Source organism: Salmo salar, chromosome 06, assembly GCF_965601325.2.
Source record: "Salmo salar chromosome 06, fSalSal1, whole genome shotgun sequence".
Classification (NCBI taxonomy): domain Eukaryota; kingdom Metazoa; phylum Chordata; class Actinopteri; order Salmoniformes; family Salmonidae; genus Salmo; species Salmo salar.
In genome coordinates, this window is record NC_138296.1 from 5,861,068 (window position 1) to 5,883,660 (window position 22,593).

At 48.2% G+C, this 22,593-nt stretch overlaps 1 protein-coding gene across 3 annotated transcripts in view; it reads left to right on the forward strand.

Annotated features, from left to right (window-relative positions):
* LOC106606184 (multidrug resistance-associated protein 1) overlaps positions 1-22,593 on the forward strand; it is a 70,058-nt gene that overhangs the window by 14,029 nt on the left and 33,436 nt on the right. For 2 of the 3 annotated variants that reach the window (XM_082976273.1, XM_082976274.1), the window contains exons 3-8: positions 1,722-1,865; positions 5,050-5,187; positions 7,824-7,949; positions 11,171-11,232; positions 11,559-11,690; positions 11,891-12,118. In XM_082976273.1, the coding sequence (XP_082832399.1) occupies positions 1,722-1,865; positions 5,050-5,187; positions 7,824-7,949; positions 11,171-11,232; positions 11,559-11,690; positions 11,891-12,118 (830 nt within the window). Of the gene's footprint in view, positions 1-1,721; positions 1,866-2,205; positions 2,244-5,049; positions 5,188-7,823; positions 7,950-11,170; positions 11,233-11,558; positions 11,691-11,890; positions 12,119-22,593 lie in introns of those variants that run through there. The other variant, XM_082976275.1, reaches the window with a different exon arrangement.

Genomic DNA, 22,593 nt, shown 5'->3' on the forward strand with positions numbered 1-22,593 from the left:
GAACAACCAGAGAAACATATATAGCAAGCTAACACTCTCTCTCTGAACAACCAGAGAAACATATATAGCAAGCTAACTCTCTCTCTCTCTCTGAACAACCAGAGAAACATATATAGCAAGCTAACACTCTCTCTCTGAACAACCAGAGAAACATATATAGCAAGCTAACACTCTCTCTCTCTGAACAACCAGAGAAACATATATAGCAAGCTAACACACTCTCTCTCTGAACAACCAGAGAAACATATATAGCAAGCTAACACTCTCTCTCTGAACAACCAGAGAAACATATATAGCAAGCTAACACTCTCTCTCTCTGAACAACCAGAGAAACATATATAGCAAGCTAACACTCTCTCTCTCTCTGAACAACCAGAGAAACATATATAGCAAGCTAACACTCTCTCTCTGAACAACCAGAGAAACATATATAGCAAGCTAACACTCTCTCTCTCTCTGAACAACCAGAGAAACATATATAGCAAGCTAACACTCTCTCTCTCTGAACAACCAGAGAAACATATATAGCAAGCTAACACACTCTCTCTCTGAACAACCAGAGAAACATATATAGCAAGCTAACACTCTCTCTCTGAACAACCAGAGAAACATATATAGCAAGCTAACACTCTCTCTCTGAACAACCAGAGAAACATATATAGCAAGCTAACACTCTCTCTCTCTGAACAACCAGAGAAACATATATAGCAAGCTAACACTCTCTCTCTGAACAACCAGAGAAACATATATAGCAAGCTAACACTCTCTCTCTCTCTGAACAACCAGAGAAACATATATAGCAAGCTAACACTCTCTCTCTCTGAACAACCAGAGAAACATATATAGCAAGCTAACACTCTCTCTCTCTGAACAACCAGAGAAACATATATAGCAAGCTAACACTCTCTCTCTCTCTCTGAACAACCAGAGAAACATATATAGCAAGCTAACACTCTCTCTCTCTGAACAACCAGAGAAACATATATAGCAAGCTAACACTCTCTCTCTGAACAACCAGAGAAACATATATAGCAAGCTAACATGCATATAAACACACACACAGTCTCTCTTAAATGTTGTCCATTAAGTAATGGTTTTAAAACAATGATGATCATATTTAAAAAACTATGGCACTTATATACCAAGTCCTAGACTGTTTTCTAATGAGAATCATGAACGTCGAGTTGATAAACGAGATCCTTCCCAGTGGTTTCAGTCTGCCTTCTTGAAGAGTCATTTCAGAACACAGGCTTCTCTGTGTGGTAGAGAGTCTGACACGACAACATCCTGACACACACCTTACCTAAAGATCTCGTTTCCTCTTCCTCTTTCTTCAACTGCATCCCAAATGGTTCCCTATTTCACACACTACTTTTCACGCACTACCCCTAGGGCCCTGGTCAGAAAGGCTCTGGGCAAAAGTAGTGAGGAGTGAGTAGCAATAACATCCTAGATGCCTCCTGCCGTTGTGGCACTTAAACTTGACCCCTCAGCTGCTCCAGGGTCACTGCCCTGCGGTTGTCCGGCGAGGATGTGTGTGTGTGTGTGTGTGTGTGTGTGTGTGTGTGTGTGTGTGTGTGTGTGTGTGTGTGTGTGTGTGTGTTTGTTTTTGGGTGCATGTGTTTCTCCGGGAGTGGGGTTTAAAGCAAAATATGAATTTCCATGATCTGAAAATGCACAATGAAGTGTTCTTCCTGCTCTCCTCTCATCCTCTCCTCCAGGCAGTAGGTTTTCTCCTGTGGATCGTCTGCTGGGCAGATGTGTTTTACTCTTTCTGGGAAAGAAGCCAACATGACAGCGGTGCCTCCTCCTCCACCCAGGCACCTGTTTATCTGGTTAGCCCCACCATGCTCGGCATCACTATGGTAAAAACCAACACTGTTTATCTGGTTAGCCCCACCATGCTCGGCATCACTATGGTAAAAACCAACCCTGTTTATCTGGTTAGCCCCACCATGCTCGGCATCACTATGGTAAAAACCAACCCTGTTTATCTGGTTAGCCCCACCATGCTCGGCATCACTATGGTAAAAACCAACACTGTTTATCTGGTTAGCCCCACCATGCTCGGCATCACTATGGTAAAAACCAACCCTGTTTATCTGGTTAGCCCCACCATGCTCGGCATCACTATGGTAAAAACCAACACTGTTTATCTGGTTAGCCCCACCATGCTCGGCATCACTATGGTAAAAACCAACCCTGTTTATCTGGTTAGCCCCACCATGCTCGGCATCACTATGGTAAAAACCAACACTGTGGGCTTTTCTGGATCAAAAGGGTCTTAGCTGTGGGGGGGAGTGGTCGGCCTGTAAGGGTCTTAGCTGGGGGGGCGTGGTCGGTCTGTAAGGGTCTTAGCTGGGGGGGCGTGGTCGGCCTGTAAGGGTCTTAGCTGGGGGGCGTGGTCGGCCTGTAAGGGTCTTAGCTGGGGGGAGTGGTCCGCCTGTAAGGGTCTTAGCTGGGGGGAGTGGTCGGCCTGTAAGGTTCTTAGCTGGGGGGAGTGGTCGGCCTATAAGGTTCTTAGCTGGGGGGAGTGTTCGGCCTGTAAGGTTCTTAGCTGGGGGGAGTGGTCGGCCTATAAGGTTCTTAGCTGGGGGGAGTGGTCGGCCTGTAAGGTTCTTAGCTGTGGGGGGCGTGGTCGGCCTGTAAGGTTCTTAGCTGTGGGGGGCGTGGTCGGCCTGTAAGGTTCTTAGCTGTGGGGGGCGTGGTCGGCCTGTAAGGTTCATAGCTGTGGGGGGCGTGGTCGGCCTGTAAGGGTCTTAGCTGGGGGGGAGTGGTCGGCCTGTAAGGGTCTTAGCTGGGGGGGAGTGGTCGGCCTGTAAGGGTCTTAGCTGGGGGGGAGTGGTCGGCCTGTAAGGGTCTTAGCTGGGGGGGAGTGGTCGGCCTGTAAGGGTCTTAGCTGGGGGGGGAGTGGTCGGCCTGTAAGGTTCATAGCTGTGGGGGGCGTGGTCGGCCTGTAAGGGTCTTAGCTGGGGGGGCGTGGTCGGCCTGTAAGGGTCTTAGCTGGGGGGGGAGTGGTCGGCCTGTAAGGTTCATAGCTGTGGGGGGCGTGGTCGGCCTGTAAGGTTCATAGCTGTGGGGGGCGTGGTCGGCCTGTAAGGGTCTTAGCTGGGGGGGAGTGGTCGGCCTGTAAGGGTCTTAGCTGGGGGGGCGTGGTCGGCCTGTAAGGGTCTTAGCTGGGGGGGCGTGGTCGGCCTGTAAGGGTCTTAGCTGAGGAGGGGCGTAGCTTTGGGTCCGGGCCCCGGGAAAGAATATTTGAGGACTTGGCGGTGGAGAGAAAATGTTACTGTTTTAAACCTAATTTGCTGCAATTCTACACATTTTGCCATGGAGCTTTGAGTTTTCCCTGGATAGATCAACTGGCTATGAAAAACTCCCGTGTCTACCAGTACCCAGTATCTAGTGATTCAATATAATACTGTGTCTACCAGTACCCAGTATGTAGTGATTCAATATAATTCTGTATCTACCAGTACCCAGTATCTAGTGATTCAATATAATACTGTATCTACCAGTACCCAGTATCTAGTGATTCAATATAATACTGTATCTACCAGTACCCAGTATGTAGTGATTCAATATAATACTGTGTCTACCAGTACCCAGTATCTAGTGATTCAATATAATACTGTATCTACCAGTACCCAGTATGTAGTGATTCAATATAATACTGTATCTACCAGTACCCAGTATGTAGTGATTCAATATAATACTGTATCTACCAGTACCCAGTATGTAGTGATTCAATATAATACTGTATCTACCAGTACCCAGTATCTAGTGATTCAATATAATACTGTATCTACCAGTACCCAGTATCTAGTGATTCAATATAATACTGTGTCTACCAGTACCCAGTATGTAGTGATTCAATATAATACTGTATCTACCAGTACCCAGTATGTAGTGATTCAATATAATACTGTATCTACCAGTACCCAGTATGTAGTGATTCAATATAACTGTGTCTACCAGTACCCAGTATGTAGTTATTAAATATAATACTGTATCTACCAGTACCCAGTATGTAGTGATTCAATATAATACTGTATCTACCAGTACCCAGTATGTAGTGATTCAATATAATACTGTGTCTACCAGTACCCAGTATGTAGTGATTCAATATAATACTGTGTCTACCAGTACCCAGTATCTAGTGATTCAATATAATTCTGTATCTACCAGTACCCAGTATCTAGTGATTCAATATAATACTGTCTCTACCAGTACCCAGTATGTAGTGATTCAATATAATACTGTGTCTACCAGTACCCAGTATGTAGTGATTCAATATAATACTGTGTCTACCAGTACCCAGTATCTAGTGATTCAATATAATTCTGTATCTACCAGTACCCAGTATCTAGTGATTCAATATAATACTGTGTCTACCAGTACCCAGTATCTAGTGATTCAATATAATACTGTGTCTACCAGTACCCAGTATGTAGTGATTCAATATAATACTGTGTCTACCAGTACCCAGTATCTAGTGATTCAATATAATACTGTGTCTACCAGTACCCAGTATCTAGTGATTCAATATAATACTGTATCTACCAGTAACCAGTATCTAGTGATTCAATATAATACTGTGTCTACCAGTACCCAGTATCTAGTGATTCAATATAATACTGTGTCTACCAGTACCCAGTATGTAGTGATTCAATATAATACTGTGTCTACCAGTACCCAGTATGTAGTGATTCAATATGATACTGTGTCTACCAGTACCCAGTATGTAGTGATTCAATATAATACTGTGTCTACCAGTACCCAGTATGTAGTGATTCAATATAATACTGTGTGAATGTAATCAGTAGGAGGAGTGTTTTTTATAGTGTTATTAACACCTGGGCATGATTAATACATGTTGGTAAGAGCAGGGCGCTAGCAACGGCAAGGTCACGGGTTCAATTCCCGCGAGGATCAAATGCATAATATTAAACGTGTTTGCGCTCACAAGTGGTGTCAGATCTGAAGGAGATGTATGTGCTCTGTGTGTGTGTATATGCTGTTCTAATGTGTGTGTGTGTGTTCTCTCCCCAGCTGCTGGCCACCCTCCTGACCCAGTATGAGAGGTTAAAAGGAGTCCAGTCTTCAGGGGTGATGCTCAACTTCTGGCTGGTGGCCGTCCTCTGTGCTACCGTCACATTCAGATCCAAGATCATACAAGCCATCAACGAGGTGAGAGAGAGAGGTTGTGTGTTAGATCTGGGACAATGAACCCAGAATTACAGACATAGGCTACCTCTTACTGTGGATTGTTCTAGAACCATTATTTGGAGTGATTTTGCTACACAACGTTCCTGTGGATTGTTCTAGAACCATTATTTGGAGTGATTTTGCTGCACAATGTTCCTGTGGATTGTTCTAGAACCATTATTTGGGGTGATTTTGCTACACAACGTTCCTGTGGATTGTTCTAGAACCATTATTTGGGGTGATTTTGCTACACAACGTTCCTGTGGATTGTTCTAGAACCATAATTTGGTCAACAGTAATAGCCTATGCATTATGTTGTTTCCTGCTATGAAACTCTCTGCCTGTCTCTGTTTGGCTGTTGGCTGCTGACTCACTTCTTCTCTCCACTGTGACATGGAGGAGGGAGAGAGGCATTCTGAGAAGCATAATCATATGACCGTTGCTCAAAATGCTACTGTGGGAAAAATACAGTTTTCAAAGCAACTACTGTTGTTGTAGTTACAGAGTTACAGAGAGTCACAGTTTTCTGGGAGTATTCCAAGTTTTTCTCACCTCTTAATATTGTGTTCATGGCACCACTTTACAACCGGACTAGGCTGGAGTTAGTACGGGTTTGATGAACCCGCGGAGCCGAGCGGTGCGCGCCATTTGCAGTGAATAGACACCTACATCAAGTGGCTTAGGCCTGGAGCTGGGAAGTTTCTGTAGGACATTAGCCTACATTTACTGATAGCCATGTAGGCTAATCTAACTGTAAATATGATAGTGTTGCTAGATAACCATGTAGGCTAATCTAACTGTAAATATGATAGTGTTGCTAGATAGCCATGTAGGCTAATCTAACTGTAAATATGATAATGTTGCTAGATAACCATGTAGGCTAATCTAACTGTAAATATGATAGTGTTGCTAGACAGCCATGTAGGCTAATCTAACTGTAAATATGATAGTGTTGCTAGACAGCCATGTAGGCTAATCTAACTGTAAATATGATAGTGTTGCTAGATAACCATGTAGGCTAATCTAACTGTAAATATGATAGTGTTGCTAGATAACCATGTAGGCTAATCTAACTGTAAATATGATAGTGTTGCTAGATAGCCTTGTAGGCTAATCTAACTGTAAATATGATAGTGTTGCTAGATAACCATGTAGGCTAATCTAACTGTAAATATGATAGTGTTGCTAGATAGCCTTGTAGGCTAATCTAACTGTAAATATGATAGTGTTGCTAGATAACCATGTAGGCTAATCTAACTGTAAATATGATAGTGTTGCTAGATAGCCTTGTAGGCTAATCTAACTGTAAATATGATAGTGTTGCTAGATAACCATGTAGGCTAATCTAACTGTAAATATGATAGTGTTGCTAGATAGCCTTGTAGGCTAATCTAACTGTAAATATGATAGTGTTGCTAGATAGCCTTGTAGGCTAATCTAACTGTAAATATGATATTGTTGCTAGATAACCATGTAGGCTAATCTAACTGTAAATATGATAGTGTTGCTAGATAGCCTTGTAGGCTAATCTAACTGTAAATATGATAGTGTTGCTAGATAACCATGTAGGCTAATCTAACTGTAAATATGATAGTGTTGCTAGATGGCCTTGTAGGCTAATCTAACTGTAAATATGATAGTGTTGCTAGATAGCCTTGTAGGCTAATCTAACTGTAAATATGATAGTGTTGCTAGATAGCCTTGTAGGCTAATCTAACTGTAAATATGATAGTGTTGCTAGATAGCCTTGTAGGCTAATCTAACTGTAAATATGATAGTGTTGCTAGATAGCCATGTAGGCTAATCTAACTGTAAATATGATAGTGTTGCTAGATAGCCTTGTAGGCTAATCTAACTGTAAATATGATAGTGTTGCTAGGTCTACAGTTAGTAATCTAGCTCAGTGTTGTGAGGTCCCCCTTCCTCAGGTGGTGAATCATATAGCCTACATGGTTACCTAGCAACAATATATCTACAGTTAGTAGTCTAGCTCAGTGTTGTGAGGTCCCCCTTCCTCAGGTGGTGAATCATATAGCCTAGAGGACAATATGCACAAAGATGTCAGCCAATTCTCTGAAGAGGCCAAAATAAATGTGATCATTGTGGATCCTATTGACAGGTTGCACATCAACCATGCCTTCCCTGGATATGTTGGATGAAATATCTTACTTTTAGAATCGTAGGCTACCATCTCAGTTGTCTTACCTGGCCCTGGAAACACGTCTAGAGCTCTGCTGCTGATGTGAAGTAACTGTCCATAAAAACCAAAATAAATGTTTCTGAGGACTGAGGACATTTTTTGCAATATTACTTTTTGTACATATCGCCCAGCTCGAGCACCCCCCCCAAAAAATGATTTAGTGTAAATGATCACTGATTTATCATTATTGCAAAAAATGTTTACATTTATCGCGATATGGATTTCTGTCCACATCACCCAGTTCTAGTTGTGTGTGTGTGTGTGTGTGGGTGTGTGTGTGTGTGTGTGGGGGGGGGGGGTTCAGCCCATGTGTAACAAGAAGAGTCCAGTCTTGTTTTATTGCCAGAAAACTGTCTCAGGCTTGGAGGTCTATGAAAGAAAGGTCTTTTTAATAGTGTTTCCATATGTTTCCCCCCAGCCGTCGACGGTGTGTGTGTTCAGATACACAACGTTCTACATCTACTACACGCTACTGCTCATCTCTCTGCTCCTGTCAGCCCTCTCAGACCAGCCTCCTCTCTTCTCAGAGGCATCCAAAGACGCTGTGAGTACACACACACACTGTTTCTCTGTGCCCTCTGTCTCTCTGGGTGTTTTTGTTATGTCTCTGTGTGTCGGCACATTGTGTTTGTATAAATTGGTGCATGCTGTGTGTGTGTGTGTCTTTAGCTGTGTGTGTGTGCTTGTATGAGTGCTTGCTGTGTCAAGCAGTACATGTTGTGTGACTGTGAGAAGTGTGTGTGGATCTTGCTGTGTGTGTTAAGTGAATGTCAGCTGTGTGTGTTATTGTGCTAGCAACAGGTTTACCAGTTCCCAGGATTGGTTCTGTTGTGTTATTGTTCTAGCAACAGGTTTACCAGTTCCCAGGATTGGTTCTGTTGTGTTATTGTTCTAGCAACAGGTTTACCAGTTCCCAGGATTGGTTCTGTTGTGTTATTGTTCTAGCAACAGGTTTACCAGTTCCCAGGATTGGTTCTGTTGTGTTATTGTTCTAGCAACAGGTTTACCAGTTCCCAGGATTGGTTCTGTTGTGTTATTGTTCTAGCAACAGGTTTACCAGTTCCCAGGATTGGTTCTGTTGTGTTATTGTTCTAGCAACAGGTTTACCAGTTCCCAGGATTGGTTCTGTTGTGTTATTGTTCTAGCAACAGGTTTACCAGTTCCCAGGATTGGTTCTGTTGTGTTATTGTTCTAGCAACAGGTTTACCAGTTCCCAGGATTGGTTCTGTTGTGTTATTGTTCTAGCAACAGGTTTACCAGTTCCCAGGATTGGTTCTGTTGTGTTATTGTTCCACTCCCACAATGGAACTAACAGAGCTAGTCCAGAGATCAATAACAACATGGATACAGGTTTCCCTGTTAACGGTCCCACAGTTGAACAGTCAGACAGTCCAGAGATCAATAACAACATTGTGTGTGTGTGTGTGTGTGTGTGTGTGCGGGTGTGTGTGCGTGTGTGTGTGTGTGTGTGTGTGTGTGTGTCTCAGACAGTGTTGAGGGTAACGTGTTTCAGTCTTATATTACTTTTATGAGTAACTAAATCATATTACGAGTTACTGTATTCAAATATTGGAATATTGTTTGTTACTTTTTCTAGTAACACTCGCGGTTTCCTCAATGATTCTTGAGCGAGTGGAGAAAGGCTGTTTGGAGAAATGTCATGACAGCTGTCCATAAAAATGGATAGAGTGCTCACCTCTGATCTTTGCTATTGATCGCTTCTGTGATAGAACAGCCCATAGAGGACTTCAGCGTCTAGCTAGCCATCTCTATGCTGCGGTCCAACTGGCAGCTGTAGAGAAAGATTTTGAATGAACAGAAATCTGTACAGAGGTTTAGTTTATATTAAGCTGTGCAAGATAACATCCATTTGATAGGATGACACATCAGTATAGGCTAAAGGGATTTTTCTAACAGAAAACAATCTATTCCTACCTTTGTTTCTTTAGTGTATCTTTCTCAGCTGGAGAGGACTTCTGACAGCAGACCCTCTGAAATGACTTTTCCCCCCATCCCAAATGAACCATGATCAACAAATGATTCATCAAATACCCTTGTCTTCTCTTTGTTGTATGCCTATTCATATAGATTGTACATTATCATTAAACATTATCGTAAGGCATTGTATAGAGACAGGCTTTCAATTTCATGATCAATGCACTGGCAAATGGCTGCAGTAATTGTGGATTATCAATTGGGACAATTTTTGTGCTATCACGCCAAAGGAGGAGAATTTGAATTAGGCTTGGGCGGTATCCAAATTGTCTTTAATACCGACTTTGTGCCATCCCGGGATATTCGGTAATACCGGCACTGAACACGAGGCGCAAACCCCACTGAGCCTCTGTAATCCGAAAGGTTAGCAATGCTAACAAGACATGTAAAATCCCCCCAGTGATCCAGGAGGGATTCTCTGCTGTAGCAAGTGAAGCTTGATTTAGAAAAGATACAAACTAATTAGCTAGATCATTAGCTAGCAAACCAAATATGACATCTGGTTGGTCTAGTAATCAATATGACATCAGTATAACTGGTTGGTCTAGTAATCAATATGACATCAGTATAACTGGTTGGTCTAGTAATCAATATGACATCAGTATAACTGGTTGGTCTAGTAATCAATATGACATCAGTATAACTGGTTGGTCTAGTAATCAATATGACATCAGTATAACTGGTTGGTCTAGTAATCAATATGACATCAGTATAACTGGTTGGTCTAGTAATCAATATGACATCAGTATAACTGGTTGGTCTAGTAATCAATATGACATCAGTATAACTGGTTGGTCTAGTAATCAATATGACATCAGTATAACTGGTTGGTCTAGTAATCAATATGACATCAGTATAACTGGTGGGTCTAGTAATCAATATGACATCAGTATAACTGGTGGGTCTAGTAATCAATATGACATCAGTATAACTGGTGGGTCTAGTAATCAATATGACATCAGTATAACTGGTTGGTCTAGTAATCAATATGACATCAGTATAACTGGTTGGTCTAGTAATCAATATGACATCAGTATAACTGGTTGGTCTAGTAATCAATATGACATCAGTATAACTGGTTGGTCTAGTAATCAATATGACATCAGTATAACTGGTTGGTCTAGTAATCAATATGACATCAGTATAACTGGTTGGTCTAGTAATCAATATGACATCAGTATAACTGGTTGGTCTAGTAATCAATATGACATCAGTATAACTGGTGGGTCTAGTAATCAATATGACATCAGTATAACTGGTTGGTCTAGTAATCAATATGACATCAGTATAACTGGTTGGTCTAGTAATCAATATGACATCAGTATAACTGGTTGGTCTAGTAATCAATATGACATCAGTATAACTGGTTGGTCTAGTAATCAATATGACATCAGTATAACTGGTTGGTCTAGTAATCAATATGACATCAGTATAACTGGTTGGTCTAGTAATCAATATGACATCAGTATAACTGGTTGGTCTAGTAATCAATATGACATCAGTATAACTGGTTGGTCTAGTAATCAATATGACATCAGTATAACTGGTTGGTCTAGTAATCAATATGACATCAGTATAACTGGTTGGGTATAACATACAGATGTTGATGTTATATGTTGAGTATTGAGAGAAAGTTAGAAAGTGTGTGTGTGTGTGTGTGTGTGTGTGTGTGTGTGTGTGTGTGTGTGTGTGTGTGTGTGTGTGTGTGTGTGTGTGTGTGTGTGTGTGTGTGTGTTTCTAACTGTGTGTTCCATCTCCTGCCGGTTGCAGAATCCCTGTCCTGAGATCGGAGCTTCCTTTCTGTCCAGAATCAGCTTCTGGTGGATCACTGGGTGAGCTGTTAGAAAATAAAATCAATTAAAACTTGCCTAAATATTTTCAAATGTCTTTTGGCATGGTCTAATTGACTCAACAACCAAAAACACATCTAAGTTTAGCTTTCGTAATGAACCGGGAAAATCAATAGTAATTTCTGGTTGTTTATGGAAGTTAGCCGGTGAACTCATTGATCCTGGGTTGTAGTATACCCCTTCTGGAAACAGCAGGCATGAGTTTCTGTTTCTACAGGAAGTTTTAGTGCTGACTGTTTCCTTTCTTCCTTCCTTCGGTCTCTCTCTCTCTCGCTCATTTTTCTCTTTCTACCTCCCCTCTCCTCCAGTCTGATAGTAACAGGTTATAAGCGTCCGTTAGAACAGAAGGATCTGTGGTGTCTGAACTCAGAGGACCGCTCCCAGAGGGTTGTCCCTCAGCTCGTACGACGCTGGAACAACGAGTGCCTGAAGGTTAAAAGGTCAGGAGAACCCACCAGGAACCACACACCTCCACACATACGTGCAGGCATGCACACGCGTACTTGCACATCCTGGCACGTTTGCACTCAGGCAAGGTCAAAAGGTCATGTTCATTAGGGCACACCGTAGCAAAACGTTCAAAGAACAAAAACAAGCTAAATAACTCCTTCTCTTCCCCCCCCAACTCCCTTTCTCCCAGACCGGAGGAGAAGACTCTGTACTCCCCTAAGAAGGCTCCTCGGGGAGAGAGGAAGGAGGGTGTCCCCGTAGAGGAGTCAGAGATCCTGATTATGAAGACACCCCAGAAGACTAGAGAACCCTCTCTGTTCTGGGCCCTCTGTCTCACCTTCGGACCCTACTTCCTCATCTCTTCACTCTACAAGATCATCCAGGACGTTCTCATGTTCGTTGGGCCTGAGATACTCAGGTAGGTGAGATGCTCTTGTCTGGTCTTCTGTTCTAGTGGGGGGGGTAGTTGTAGGTGTTTCTAGTGGGGGGGGGGGTAGTTGTAGGTGTTTCTAGTGGGGGGGGTAGTTGTAGGTGTTTCTAGTGGGGGGGGGTAGTTGTAGGTGTTTCTAGTGGGGGGGGTAGTTGTAGGTGTTTCTAGTGGGGGGGGGTAGTTGTAGGTGTTTCTAGTGGGGGGGGTAGTTGTAGGTGTTTCTAGTGGGGGGGGGTAGTTGTAGGTGTTTCTAGTGGGGGGGGGGTAGTTGTAGGTGTTTCTAGTGGGGGGGGGTAGTTGTAGGTGTTTCTAGTGGGGGGGGGGTAGTTGTAGGTGTTTCTAGTGGGGGGGGTAGTTGTAGGTGTTTCTAGTGGGGGGGGGGTAGTTGTAGGTGTTTCTAGTGGGGGGGGTAGTTGTAGGTGTTTCTAGTGGGGGGGGGTAGTTGTAGGTGTTTCTAGTGGGGGGGGGGGTAGTTGTAGGTGTTTCTAGTGGGGGGGGTAGTTGTAGGTGTTTCTAGTGGGGGGGGGGTAGTTGTAGGTGTTTCTAGTGGGGGGGGGTAGTTGTAGGTGTTTCTAGTGGGGGGGGTAGTTGTAGGTGTTTCTAGTGGGGGGGGTAGTTGTAGGTGTTTCTAGTGGGGGGGGTAGTTGTAGGTGTTTCTAGTGGGGGGGGGTAGTTGTAGGTGTTTCTAGTGGGGGGGGGGTAGTTGTAGGTGTTTCTAGTGGGGGGGGTAGTTGTAGGTGTTTCTAGTGGGGGGGGGTAGTTGTAGGTGTTTCTAGTGGGGGGGGGGTAGTTGTAGGTGTTTCTAGTGGGGGGGGGTAGTTGTAGGTGTTTCTAGTGGGGGGGGGTAGTTGTAGGTGTTTCTAGTGGGGGGGGGTAGTTGTAGGTGTTTCTAGTGGGGGGGGGGGTAGTTGTAGGTGTTTCTAGTGGGGGGGGGGTAGTTGTAGGTGTTTCTAGTGGGGGGGGGTAGTTGTAGGTGTTTCTGTTCTAGTGGGGGGGGTAGTTGTAGGTGTTTCTAGTGGGGGGGGGGTAGTTGTAGGTGTTTCTAGTGGGGGGGGGGTAGTTGTAGGTGTTTCTGTTCTAGTGGGGGGGGGGGGGGTAGTTGTAGGTGTTTCTAGTGGGGGGGGGGGTAGTTGTAGGTGTTTCTAGTGGGGGGGGGTAGTTGTAGGTGTTTCTGTTCTAGTGGGGGGGGGTAGTTGTAGGTGTTTCTGTTCTAGTGGGGGGGGGGGGGGTAGTTGTAGGTGTTTCTAGTGGGGGGGGTAGTTGTAGGTGTTTCTAGTGGGGGGGTAGTTGTAGGTGTTTCTAGTGGGGGGGGTAGTTGTAGGTGTTTCTAGTGGGGGGGGGTAGTTGTAGGTGTTTCTAGTGGGGGGGTAGTTGTAGGTGTTTCTAGTGGGGGGGTAGTTGTAGGTGTTTCTGTTCTAGTGGGGGGGGGTAGTTGTAGGTGTTTCTAGTGGGGGGGGTAGTTGTAGGTGTTTCTAGTGGGGGGGGGTAGTTGTAGGTGTTTCTAGTGGGGGGGGGTAGTTGTAGGTGTTTCTGTTCTAGTGGGGGGGGGTAGTTGTAGGTGTTTCTAGTGGGGGGGGTAGTTGTAGGTGTTTCTAGTGGGGGGGGGTAGTTGTAGGTGTTTCTGTTCTAGTGGGGGGGGGTAGTTGTAGGTGTTTCTAGTGGGGGGGTAGTTGTAGGTGTTTCTGTTCTAGTGGGGGGGGGTAGTTGTAGGTGTTTCTAGTGGGGGGGGTAGTTGTAGGTGTTTCTAGTGGGGGGGGGTAGTTGTAGGTGTTTCTAGTGGGGGGGGGTAGTTGTAGGTGTTTCTGTTCTAGTGGGGGGGGGTAGTTGTAGGTGTTTCTAGTGGGGGGGGTAGTTGTAGGTGTTTCTAGTGGGGGGGGGGTAGTTGTAGGTGTTTCTGTTCTAGTGGGGGGGGGTAGTTGTAGGTGTTTCTGTTCTAGTGGGGGGGGGGGGGTAGTTGTAGGTGTTTCTGTTCTAGTGGGGGGGGGTAGTTGTAGGTGTTTCTAGTGGGGGGGGGGGTAGTTGTAGGTGTTTCTGTTCTAGTGGGGGGGGGTAGTTGTAGGTGTTTCTAGTGGGGGGGGTAGTTGTAGGTGTTTCTAGTGGGGGGGGGGTAGTTGTAGGTGTTTCTAGTGGGGGGGGGTAGTTGTAGGTGTTTCTAGTGGGGGGGGGGTAGTTGTAGGTGTTTCTAGTGGGGGGGGGTAGTTGTAGGTGTTTCTAGTGGGGGGGGGTAGTTGTAGGTGTTTCTAGTGGGGGGGGTAGTTGTAGGTGTTTCTAGTGGGGGGGGTAGTTGTAGGTGTTTCTAGTGGGGGGGGGGTAGTTGTAGGTGTTTCTAGTGGGGGGGGGTAGTTGTAGGTGTTTCTGTTCTAGTGGGGGGGGGGTAGTTGTAGGTGTTTCTGTTCTAGTGGGGGGGGTAGTTGTAGGTGTTTCTAGTGGGGGGGGGGGTAGTTGTAGGTGTTTCTGTTCTAGTGGGGGGGGGTAGTTGTAGGTGTTTCTAGTGGGGGGGGGGGTAGTTGTAGGTGTTTCTAGTGGTGGGTGGTAGTTGTAGGTGTTTCTGTTCTAGTGGGGGGGGTAGTTGTAGGTGTTTCTAGTGGGGGGGGGGTAGTTGTAGGTGTTTCTGTTCTAGTGGGGGGGGGTAGTTGTAGGTGTTTCTAGTGGGGGGGGGGGTAGTTGTAGGTGTTTCTAGTGGGGGGGGGGTAGTTGTAGGTGTTTCTAGTGGGGGGGGGGGTAGTTGTAGGTGTTTCTGTTCTAGTGGGGGGGGGGGTAGTTGTAGGTGTTTCTGTTCTAGTGGGGGGGGTAGTTGTAGGTGTTTCTAGTGGGGGGGGGGTAGTTGTAGGTGTTTCTAGTGGGGGGGGGGTAGTTGTAGGTGTTTCTGTTCTAGTGGGGGGGGGTAGTTGTAGGTGTTTCTAGTGGGGGGGGGTAGTTGTAGGTGTTTCTAGTGGGGGGGGTAGTTGTAGGTGTTTCTAGTGGGGGGGGGGTAGTTGTAGGTGTTTCTGTTCTAGTGGGGGGGGGTAGTTGTAGGTGTTTCTAGTGGGGGGGGTAGTTGTAGGTGTTTCTAGTGGGGGGGGGTAGTTGTAGGTGTTTCTAGTGGGGGGGGGGTAGTTGTAGGTGTTTCTAGTGGGGGGGGTAGTTGTAGGTGTTTCTAGTGGGGGGGGGGTAGTTGTAGGTGTTTCTAGTGGGGGGGGGTAGTTGTAGGTGTTTCTAGTGGGGGGGGGGGTAGTTGTAGGTGTTTCTAGTGGGGGGGGGTAGTTGTAGGTGTTTCTGTTCTAGTGGGGGGGGGTAGTTGTAGGTGTTTCTGTTCTAGTGGGGGGGGGGGGGTAGTTGTAGGTGTTTCTGTTCTAGTGGGGGGGGGTAGTTGTAGGTGTTTCTAGTGGGGGGGGTAGTTGTAGGTGTTTCTAGTGGGGGGGGGTAGTTGTAGGTGTTTCTGTTCTAGTGGGGGGGGTAGTTGTAGGTGTTTCTAGTGGGGGGGGGGTAGTTGTAGGTGTTTCTGTTCTAGTGGGGGGGGGTAGTTGTAGGTGTTTCTAGTGGGGGGGGGGTAGTTGTAGGTGTTTCTAGTGGGGGGGGGTAGTTGTAGGTGTTTCTAGTGGGGGGGGGGTAGTTGTAGGTGTTTCTGTTCTAGTGGGGGGGGGGTAGTTGTAGGTGTTTCTGTTCTAGTGGGGGGGGGGTAGTTGTAGGTGTTTCTAGTGGGGGGGGGTAGTTGTAGGTGTTTCTAGTGGGGGGGGGGTAGTTGTAGGTGTTTCTAGTGGGGGGGGGTAGTTGTAGGTGTTTCTGTTCTAGTGGGGGGGGGTAGTTGTAGGTGTTTCTGTTCTAGTGGGGGGGGTAGTTGTAGGTGTTTCTAGTGGGGGGGGGTAGTTGTAGGTGTTTCTAGTGGGGGGGGGTAGTTGTAGGTGTTTCTAGTGGGGGGGGGTAGTTGTAGGTGTTTCTGTTCTAGTGGGGGGGGTAGTTGTAGGTGTTTCTAGTGGGGGGGGGGTAGTTGTAGGTGTTTCTGTTCTAGTGGGGGGGGGGTAGTTGTAGGTGTTTCTGTTCTAGTGGGGGGGTAGTTGTAGGTGTTTCTAGTGGGGGGGGGGTAGTTGTAGGTGTTTCTGTTCTAGTGGGGGGGGGTAGTTGTAGGTGTTTCTAGTGGGGGGGGGTAGTTGTAGGTGTTTCTGTTCTAGTGGGGGGGGTAGTTGTAGGTGTTTCTAGTGGGGGGGGGGTAGTTGTAGGTGTTTCTGTTCTAGTGGGGGGGGGTAGTTGTAGGTGTTTCTAGTGGGGGGGGGTAGTTGTAGGTGTTTCTAGTGGGGGGGGGGGTAGTTGTAGGTGTTTCTAGTGGGGGGGGGGTAGTTGTAGGTGTTTCTAGTGGGGGGGGGTAGTTGTAGGTGTTTGTAGTGGGGGGGGTAGTTGTAGGTGTTTCTGTTCTAGTGGGGGGGGGGGGGGTAGTTGTAGGTGTTTGTAGTGGGGGGGGGTAGTTGTAGGTGTTTCTGTTCTAGTGGGGGGGGGGGTAGTTGTAGGTGTTTGTAGTGGGGGGGGTAGTTGTAGGTGTTTCTGTTCTAGTGGGGGGGGGGTAGTTGTAGGTGTTTCTGTTCTAGTGGGGGGGGGGTAGTTGTAGGTGTTTCTAGTGGGGGGGGGGTAGTTGTAGGTGTTTCTGTTCTAGTTGGGGGGGGGGTAGTTGTAGGTGTTACTAGTGGGGGGGGGTAGTTGTAGGTGTTTCTGTTCTAGTGGGGGGGGTAGTTGTAGGTGTTTCTAGTGGGGGGGGGGTAGTTGTAGGTGTTTCTGTTCTAGTGGGGGGGGGTAGTTGTAGGTGTTTCTAGTGGGGGGGGGGTAGTTGTAGGTGTTTCTGTTCTAGTGGGGGGGGGTAGTTGTAGGTGTTTCTAGTGGGGGGGGGTAGTTGTAGGTGTTTCTAGTGGGGGGGGGGGTAGTTGTAGGTGTTTCTAGTGGGGGGGGGGTAGTTGTAGGTGTTTCTAGTGGGGGGGGGTAGTTGTAGGTGTTTGTAGTGGGGGGGGTAGTTGTAGGTGTTTCTGTTCTAGTGGGGGGGGGGGGTAGTTGTAGGTGTTTGTAGTGGGGGGGGTAGTTGTAGGTGTTTCTGTTCTAGTGGGGGGGGGGGGTAGTTGTAGGTGTTTGTAGTGGGGGGGGGGTAGTTGTAGGTGTTTCTGTTCTAGTGGGGGGGGTAGTTGTAGGTGTTTCTAGTGGGGGGGGTAGTTGTAGGTGTTTCTAGTGGGGGGGGGGTAGTTGTAGGTGTTTCTGTTTAGTGGGGGGGGTAGTTGTAGGTGTTTCTAGTGGGGGGGGGGTAGTTGTAGGTGTTTCTGTTCTAGTGGGGGGGGGTAGTTGTAGGTGTTTCTAGTGGGGGGGGGTAGTTGTAGGTGTTTCTGTTCTAGTGGGGGGGGGTAGTTGTAGGTGTTTCTAGTGGGGGGGGGGTAGTTGTAGGTGTTTCTAGTGGGGGGGGGGTAGTTGTAGGTGTTTCTAGTGGGGGGGGTAGTTGTAGGTGTTTCTGTTCTAGTGGGGGGGGGTAGTTGTAGGTGTTTCTAGTGGGGGGGGGGGTAGTTGTAGGTGTTTCTGTTCTAGTGGGGGGGGTAGTTGTAGGTGTTTCTAGTGGGGGGGTAGTTGTAGGTGTTTCTAGTGGGGGGGGGGTAGTTGTAGGTGTTTCTAGTGGGGGGGGGGTAGTTGTAGGTGTTTCTAGTGGGGGGGGGGGTAGTTGTAGGTGTTTCTGTTCTAGTGGGGGGGGGTAGTTGTAGGTGTTTCTAGTGGGGGGGGGTAGTTGTAGGTGTTTCTAGTGGGGGGGGGTAGTTGTAGGTGTTTCTAGTGGGGGGGGGGTAGTTGTAGGTGTTTCTGTTCTAGTGGGGGGGGGTAGTTGTAGGTGTTTCTAGTGGGGGGGGGGTAGTTGTAGTGTTTCTGTTCCAGTGGGGGGGGGTAGTTGTAGGTGTTTCTAGTGGGGGGGGGGTAGTTGTAGGTGTTTCTAGTGGGGGGGGGTAGTTGTAGGTGTTTCTAGTGGGGGGGGGGGTAGTTGTAGGTGTTTCTGTTCTAGTGGGGGGGGGGGTAGTTGTAGGTGTTTCTAGTGGGGGGGGGGTAGTTGTAGGTGTTTCTGTTCTAGTGGGGGGGGGTAGTTGTAGGTGTTTCTAGTGGGGGGGGGGGTAGTTGTAGGTGTTTCTGTTCTAGTGGGGGGGGGGGTAGTTGTAGGTGTTTCTAGTGGGGGGGGGTAGTTGTAGGTGTTTCTAGTGGGGGGGGGGTAGTTGTAGGTGTTTCTGTTCTAGTGGGGGGGGGTAGTTGTAGGTGTTTCTAGTGGGGGGGGGGTAGTTGTAGGTGTTTCTAGTGGGGGGGGGGGTAGTTGTAGGTGTTTCTGTTCTAGTGGGGGGGGGTAGTTGTAGGTGTTTCTAGTGGGGGGGGTAGTTGTAGGTGTTTCTAGTGGGGGGGGGGGTAGTTGTAGGTGTTTCTAGTGGGGGGGGGTAGTTGTAGGTGTTTTTAGTGGGGGGGGGTAGTTGTAGGTGTTTCTAGTGGGGGGGGGGTAGTTGTAGGTGTTTCTGTTCTAGTGGGGGGGGGTAGTTGTAGGTGTTTCTAGTGGGGGGGGTAGTTGTAGGTGTTTCTAGTGGGGGGGGGGTAGTTGTAGGTGTTTCTGTTCTAGTGGGGGGGGGTAGTTGTAGGTGTTTCTAGTGGGGGGGGGTAGTTGTAGGTGTTTCTGTTCTAGTGGGGGGGGGGTAGTTGTAGGTGTTTCTAGTGGGGGGGGGGTAGTTGTAGGTGTTTCTAGTGGGGGGGGGGTAGTTGTAGGTGTTTCTAGTGGGGGGGGGTAGTTGTAGGTGTTTCTGTTCTAGTGGGGGGGGGGTAGTTGTAGGTGTTTCTAGTGGGGGGGGGGTAGTTGTAGGTGTTTCTGTTCTAGTGGGGGGGGGTAGTTGTAGGTGTTTCTAGTGGGGGGGGTAGTTGTAGGTGTTTCTGTTCTAGTGGGGGGGGGGTAGTTGTAGGTGTTTCTAGTGGGGGGGGGGTAGTTGTAGGTGTTTCTAGTGGGGGGGGGTAGTTGTAGGTGTTTCTAGTGGGGGGGGTAGTTGTAGGTGTTTCTAGTGGGGGGGGGTAGTTGTAGGTGTTTCTAGTGGGGGGGGGTAGTTGTAGGTGTTTCTAGTGGGGGGGGGGTAGTTGTAGGTGTTTCTAGTGGGGGGGGGTAGTTGTAGGTGTTTGTAGTGGGGGGGGTAGTTGTAGGTGTTTGTAGTGGGGGGGGGTAGTTGTAGGTGTTTCTGTTCTAGTGGGGGGGGGGGGTAGTTGTAGGTGTTTCTGTTCTAGTGGGGGGGGGGTAGTTGTAGGTGTTTCTAGTGGGGGGGGGTAGTTGTAGGTGTTTCTAGTGGGGGGGGTAGTTGTAGGTGTTTGTAGTGGGGGGGGTAGTTGTAGGTGTTTCTAGTGGGGGGGGGTAGTTGTAGGTGTTTCTAGTGGGGGGGGGTAGTTGTAGGTGTTACTAGTGGGGGGGGGGTAGTTGTAGGTGTTTCTGTTCTAGTGGGGGGGGGTAGTTGTAGGTGTTTCTAGTGGGGGGGGGTAGTTGTAGGTGTTTCTAGTGGGGGGGGTAGTTGTAGGTGTTTCTAGTGGGGGGGGGTAGTTGTAGGTGTTTCTAGTGGGGGGGGGTAGTTGTAGGTGTTTCTAGTGGGGGGGGGGTAGTTGTAGGTGTTTCTAGTGGGGGGGGGTAGTTGTAGGTGTTTCTAGTGGGGGGGGGGGTAGTTGTAATTGTTTCTAGTGGGGGGGGGTAGTTGTAGGTGTTTCTAGTGGGGGGGGGGTAGTTGTAGGTGTTTCTAGTGGGGGGGGGTAGTTGTAGGTGTTTCTAGTGGGGGGGGTAGTTGTAGGTGTTTCTAGTGGGGGGGGTAGTTGTAGGTGTTTCTAGTGGGGGGGGGTAGTTGTAATTGTTTCTAGTGGGGGGGGGGTAGTTGTAGGTGTTTCTAGTGGGGGGGGGTAGTTGTAGGTGTTTCTAGTGGGGGGGGGGTAGTTGTAGGTGTTTCTAGTGGGGGGGGGGGTAGTTGTAGGTGTTTCTAGTGGGGGGGGGGTAGTTGTAGGTGTTTCTGTTCTAGTGGGGGGGGGGGTAGTTGTAGGTGTTTCTGTTTAGTGGGGGGGGGGGTAGTTGTAGGTGTTTCTGTTCTAGTGGGGGGGGGGTAGTTGTAGGTGTTTCTGTTCTAGTGGGGGGGGGGTAGTTGTAGGTGTTTCTGTTCTAGTGGGGGGGGGGGGTAGTTGTAGGTGTTTCTGTTCTAGTGGGGGGGGGTAGTTGTAGGTGTTTTTAGGTGTTTCTAGTGGGGGGGGTAGTTGTAGGTGTTTCTAGTGGGGGGGGGTAGTTGTAGGTGTTTCTAGTGGGGGGGGGTAGTTGTAGGTGTTTCTAGTGGGGGGGGGGTAGTTGTAGGTGTTTCTAGTGGGGGGGGGGTAGTTGTAGGTGTTTCTGTTCTAGTGGGGGGGGGTAGTTGTAGGTGTTTCTAGTGGGGGGGGGGTAGTTGTAGGTGTTTCTAGTGGGGGGGGGGTAGTTGTAGGTGTTTCTAGTGGGGGGGGGGTAGTTGTAGGTGTTTCTAGTGGGGGGGGGTAGTTGTAGGTGTTTCTAGTGGGGGGGGGGTAGTTGTAGGTGTTTCTAGTGGGGGGGGGGGTAGTTGTAGGTGTTTCTAGTGGGGGGGGGGTAGTTGTAGGTGTTTCTGTTCTAGTGGGGGGGGGTAGTTGTAGGTGTTTCTAGTGGGGGGGGGTAGTTGTAGGTGTTTCTAGTGGGGGGGGTAGTTGTAGGTGTTTCTAGTGGGGGGGGTAGTTGTAGGTGTTTCTAGTGGGGGGGGGGTAGTTGTAGGTGTTTCTAGTGGGGGGGGGTAGTTGTAGGTGTTTCTAGTGGGGGGGGGGTAGTTGTAGGTGTTTCTAGTGGGGGGGGGTAGTTGTAGGTGTTTCTAGTGGGGGGGGGTAGTTGTAGGTGTTTCTAGTGGGGGGGGGGTAGTTGTAGGTGTTTCTAGTGGGGGGGGGGGTAGTTGTAGGTGTTTCTGTTCTAGTGGGGGGGGGGTAGTTGTAGGTGTTTCTAGTGGGGGGGGGTAGTTGTAGGTGTTTCTAGTGGGGGGGGGGTAGTTGTAGGTGTTTCTAGTGGGGGGGGGTAGTTGTAGGTGTTTCTAGTGGGGGGGGGGTAGTTGTAGGTGTTTCTAGTGGGGGGGGGTAGTTGTAGGTGTTTCTAGTGGGGGGGGGGTAGTTGTAGGTGTTACTGTTCTAGTGGGGGGGGGGGGGGTAGTTGTAGGTGTTTCTGTTCTAGTTGGGGGGGGTAGTTGTAGGTGTTTCTAGTGGGGGGGGGGTAGTTGTAGGTGTTACTAGTGGGGGGGGTAGTTGTAGGTGTTTCTGTTCTAGTGGGGGGGGGTAGTTGTAGGTGTTTCTAGTGGGGGGGGGTAGTTGTAGGTGTTTCTAGTGGGGGGGGGTAGTTGTAGGTGTTTCTAGTGGGGGGGGGTAGTTGTAGGTGTTTCTAGTGGGGGGGGGTAGTTGTAGGTGTTTCTAGTGGGGGGGGGGTAGTTGTAGGTGTTTCTAGTGGGGGGGGGTAGTTGTAGGTGTTTCTAGTGGGGGGGGGGTAGTTGTAATTGTTTCTAGTGGGGGGGGGTAGTTGTAGGTGTTTCTAGTGGGGGGGGGGTAGTTGTAGGTGTTTCTAGTGGGGGGGGGTAGTTGTAGGTGTTTCTAGTGGGGGGGGGTAGTTGTAGGTGTTTCTAGTGGGGGGGGGTAGTTGTAGGTGTTTCTAGTGGGGGGGGGTAGTTGTAATTGTTTCTAGTGGGGGGGGGGTAGTTGTAGGTGTTTCTAGTGGGGGGGGGTAGTTGTAGGTGTTTCTAGTGGGGGGGGGGTAGTTGTAGGTGTTTCTAGTGGGGGGGGGGTAGTTGTAGGTGTTTCTAGTGGGGGGGGGGTAGTTGTAGGTGTTTCTGTTCTAGTGGGGGGGGGGGTAGTTGTAGGTGTTTCTGTTTAGTGGGGGGGGGGGTAGTTGTAGGTGTTTCTGTTCTAGTGGGGGGGGGGGTAGTTGTAGGTGTTTCTGTTCTAGTGGGGGGGGGGTAGTTGTAGGTGTTTCTGTTCTAGTGGGGGGGGGGGGTAGTTGTAGGTGTTTCTGTTCTAGTGGGGGGGGGTAGTTGTAGGTGTTTTTAGGTGTTTCTAGTGGGGGGGGGTAGTTGTAGGTGTTTCTAGTGGGGGGGGGTAGTTGTAGGTGTTTCTAGTGGGGGGGGGGTAGTTGTAGGTGTTTCTAGTGGGGGGGGGGGTAGTTGTAGGTGTTTCTAGTGGGGGGGGGGTAGTTGTAGGTGTTTCTGTTCTAGTGGGGGGGGGTAGTTGTAGGTGTTTCTAGTGGGGGGGGGGTAGTTGTAGGTGTTTCTAGTGGGGGGGGGGTAGTTGTAGGTGTTTCTAGTGGGGGGGGTAGTTGTAGGTGTTTCTAGTGGGGGGGGGGGTAGTTGTAGGTGTTTCTAGTGGGGGGGGGGTAGTTGTAGGTGTTTCTAGTGGGGGGGGGGTAGTTGTAGGTGTTTCTAGTGGGGGGGGTAGTTGTAGGTGTTTCTAGTGGGGGG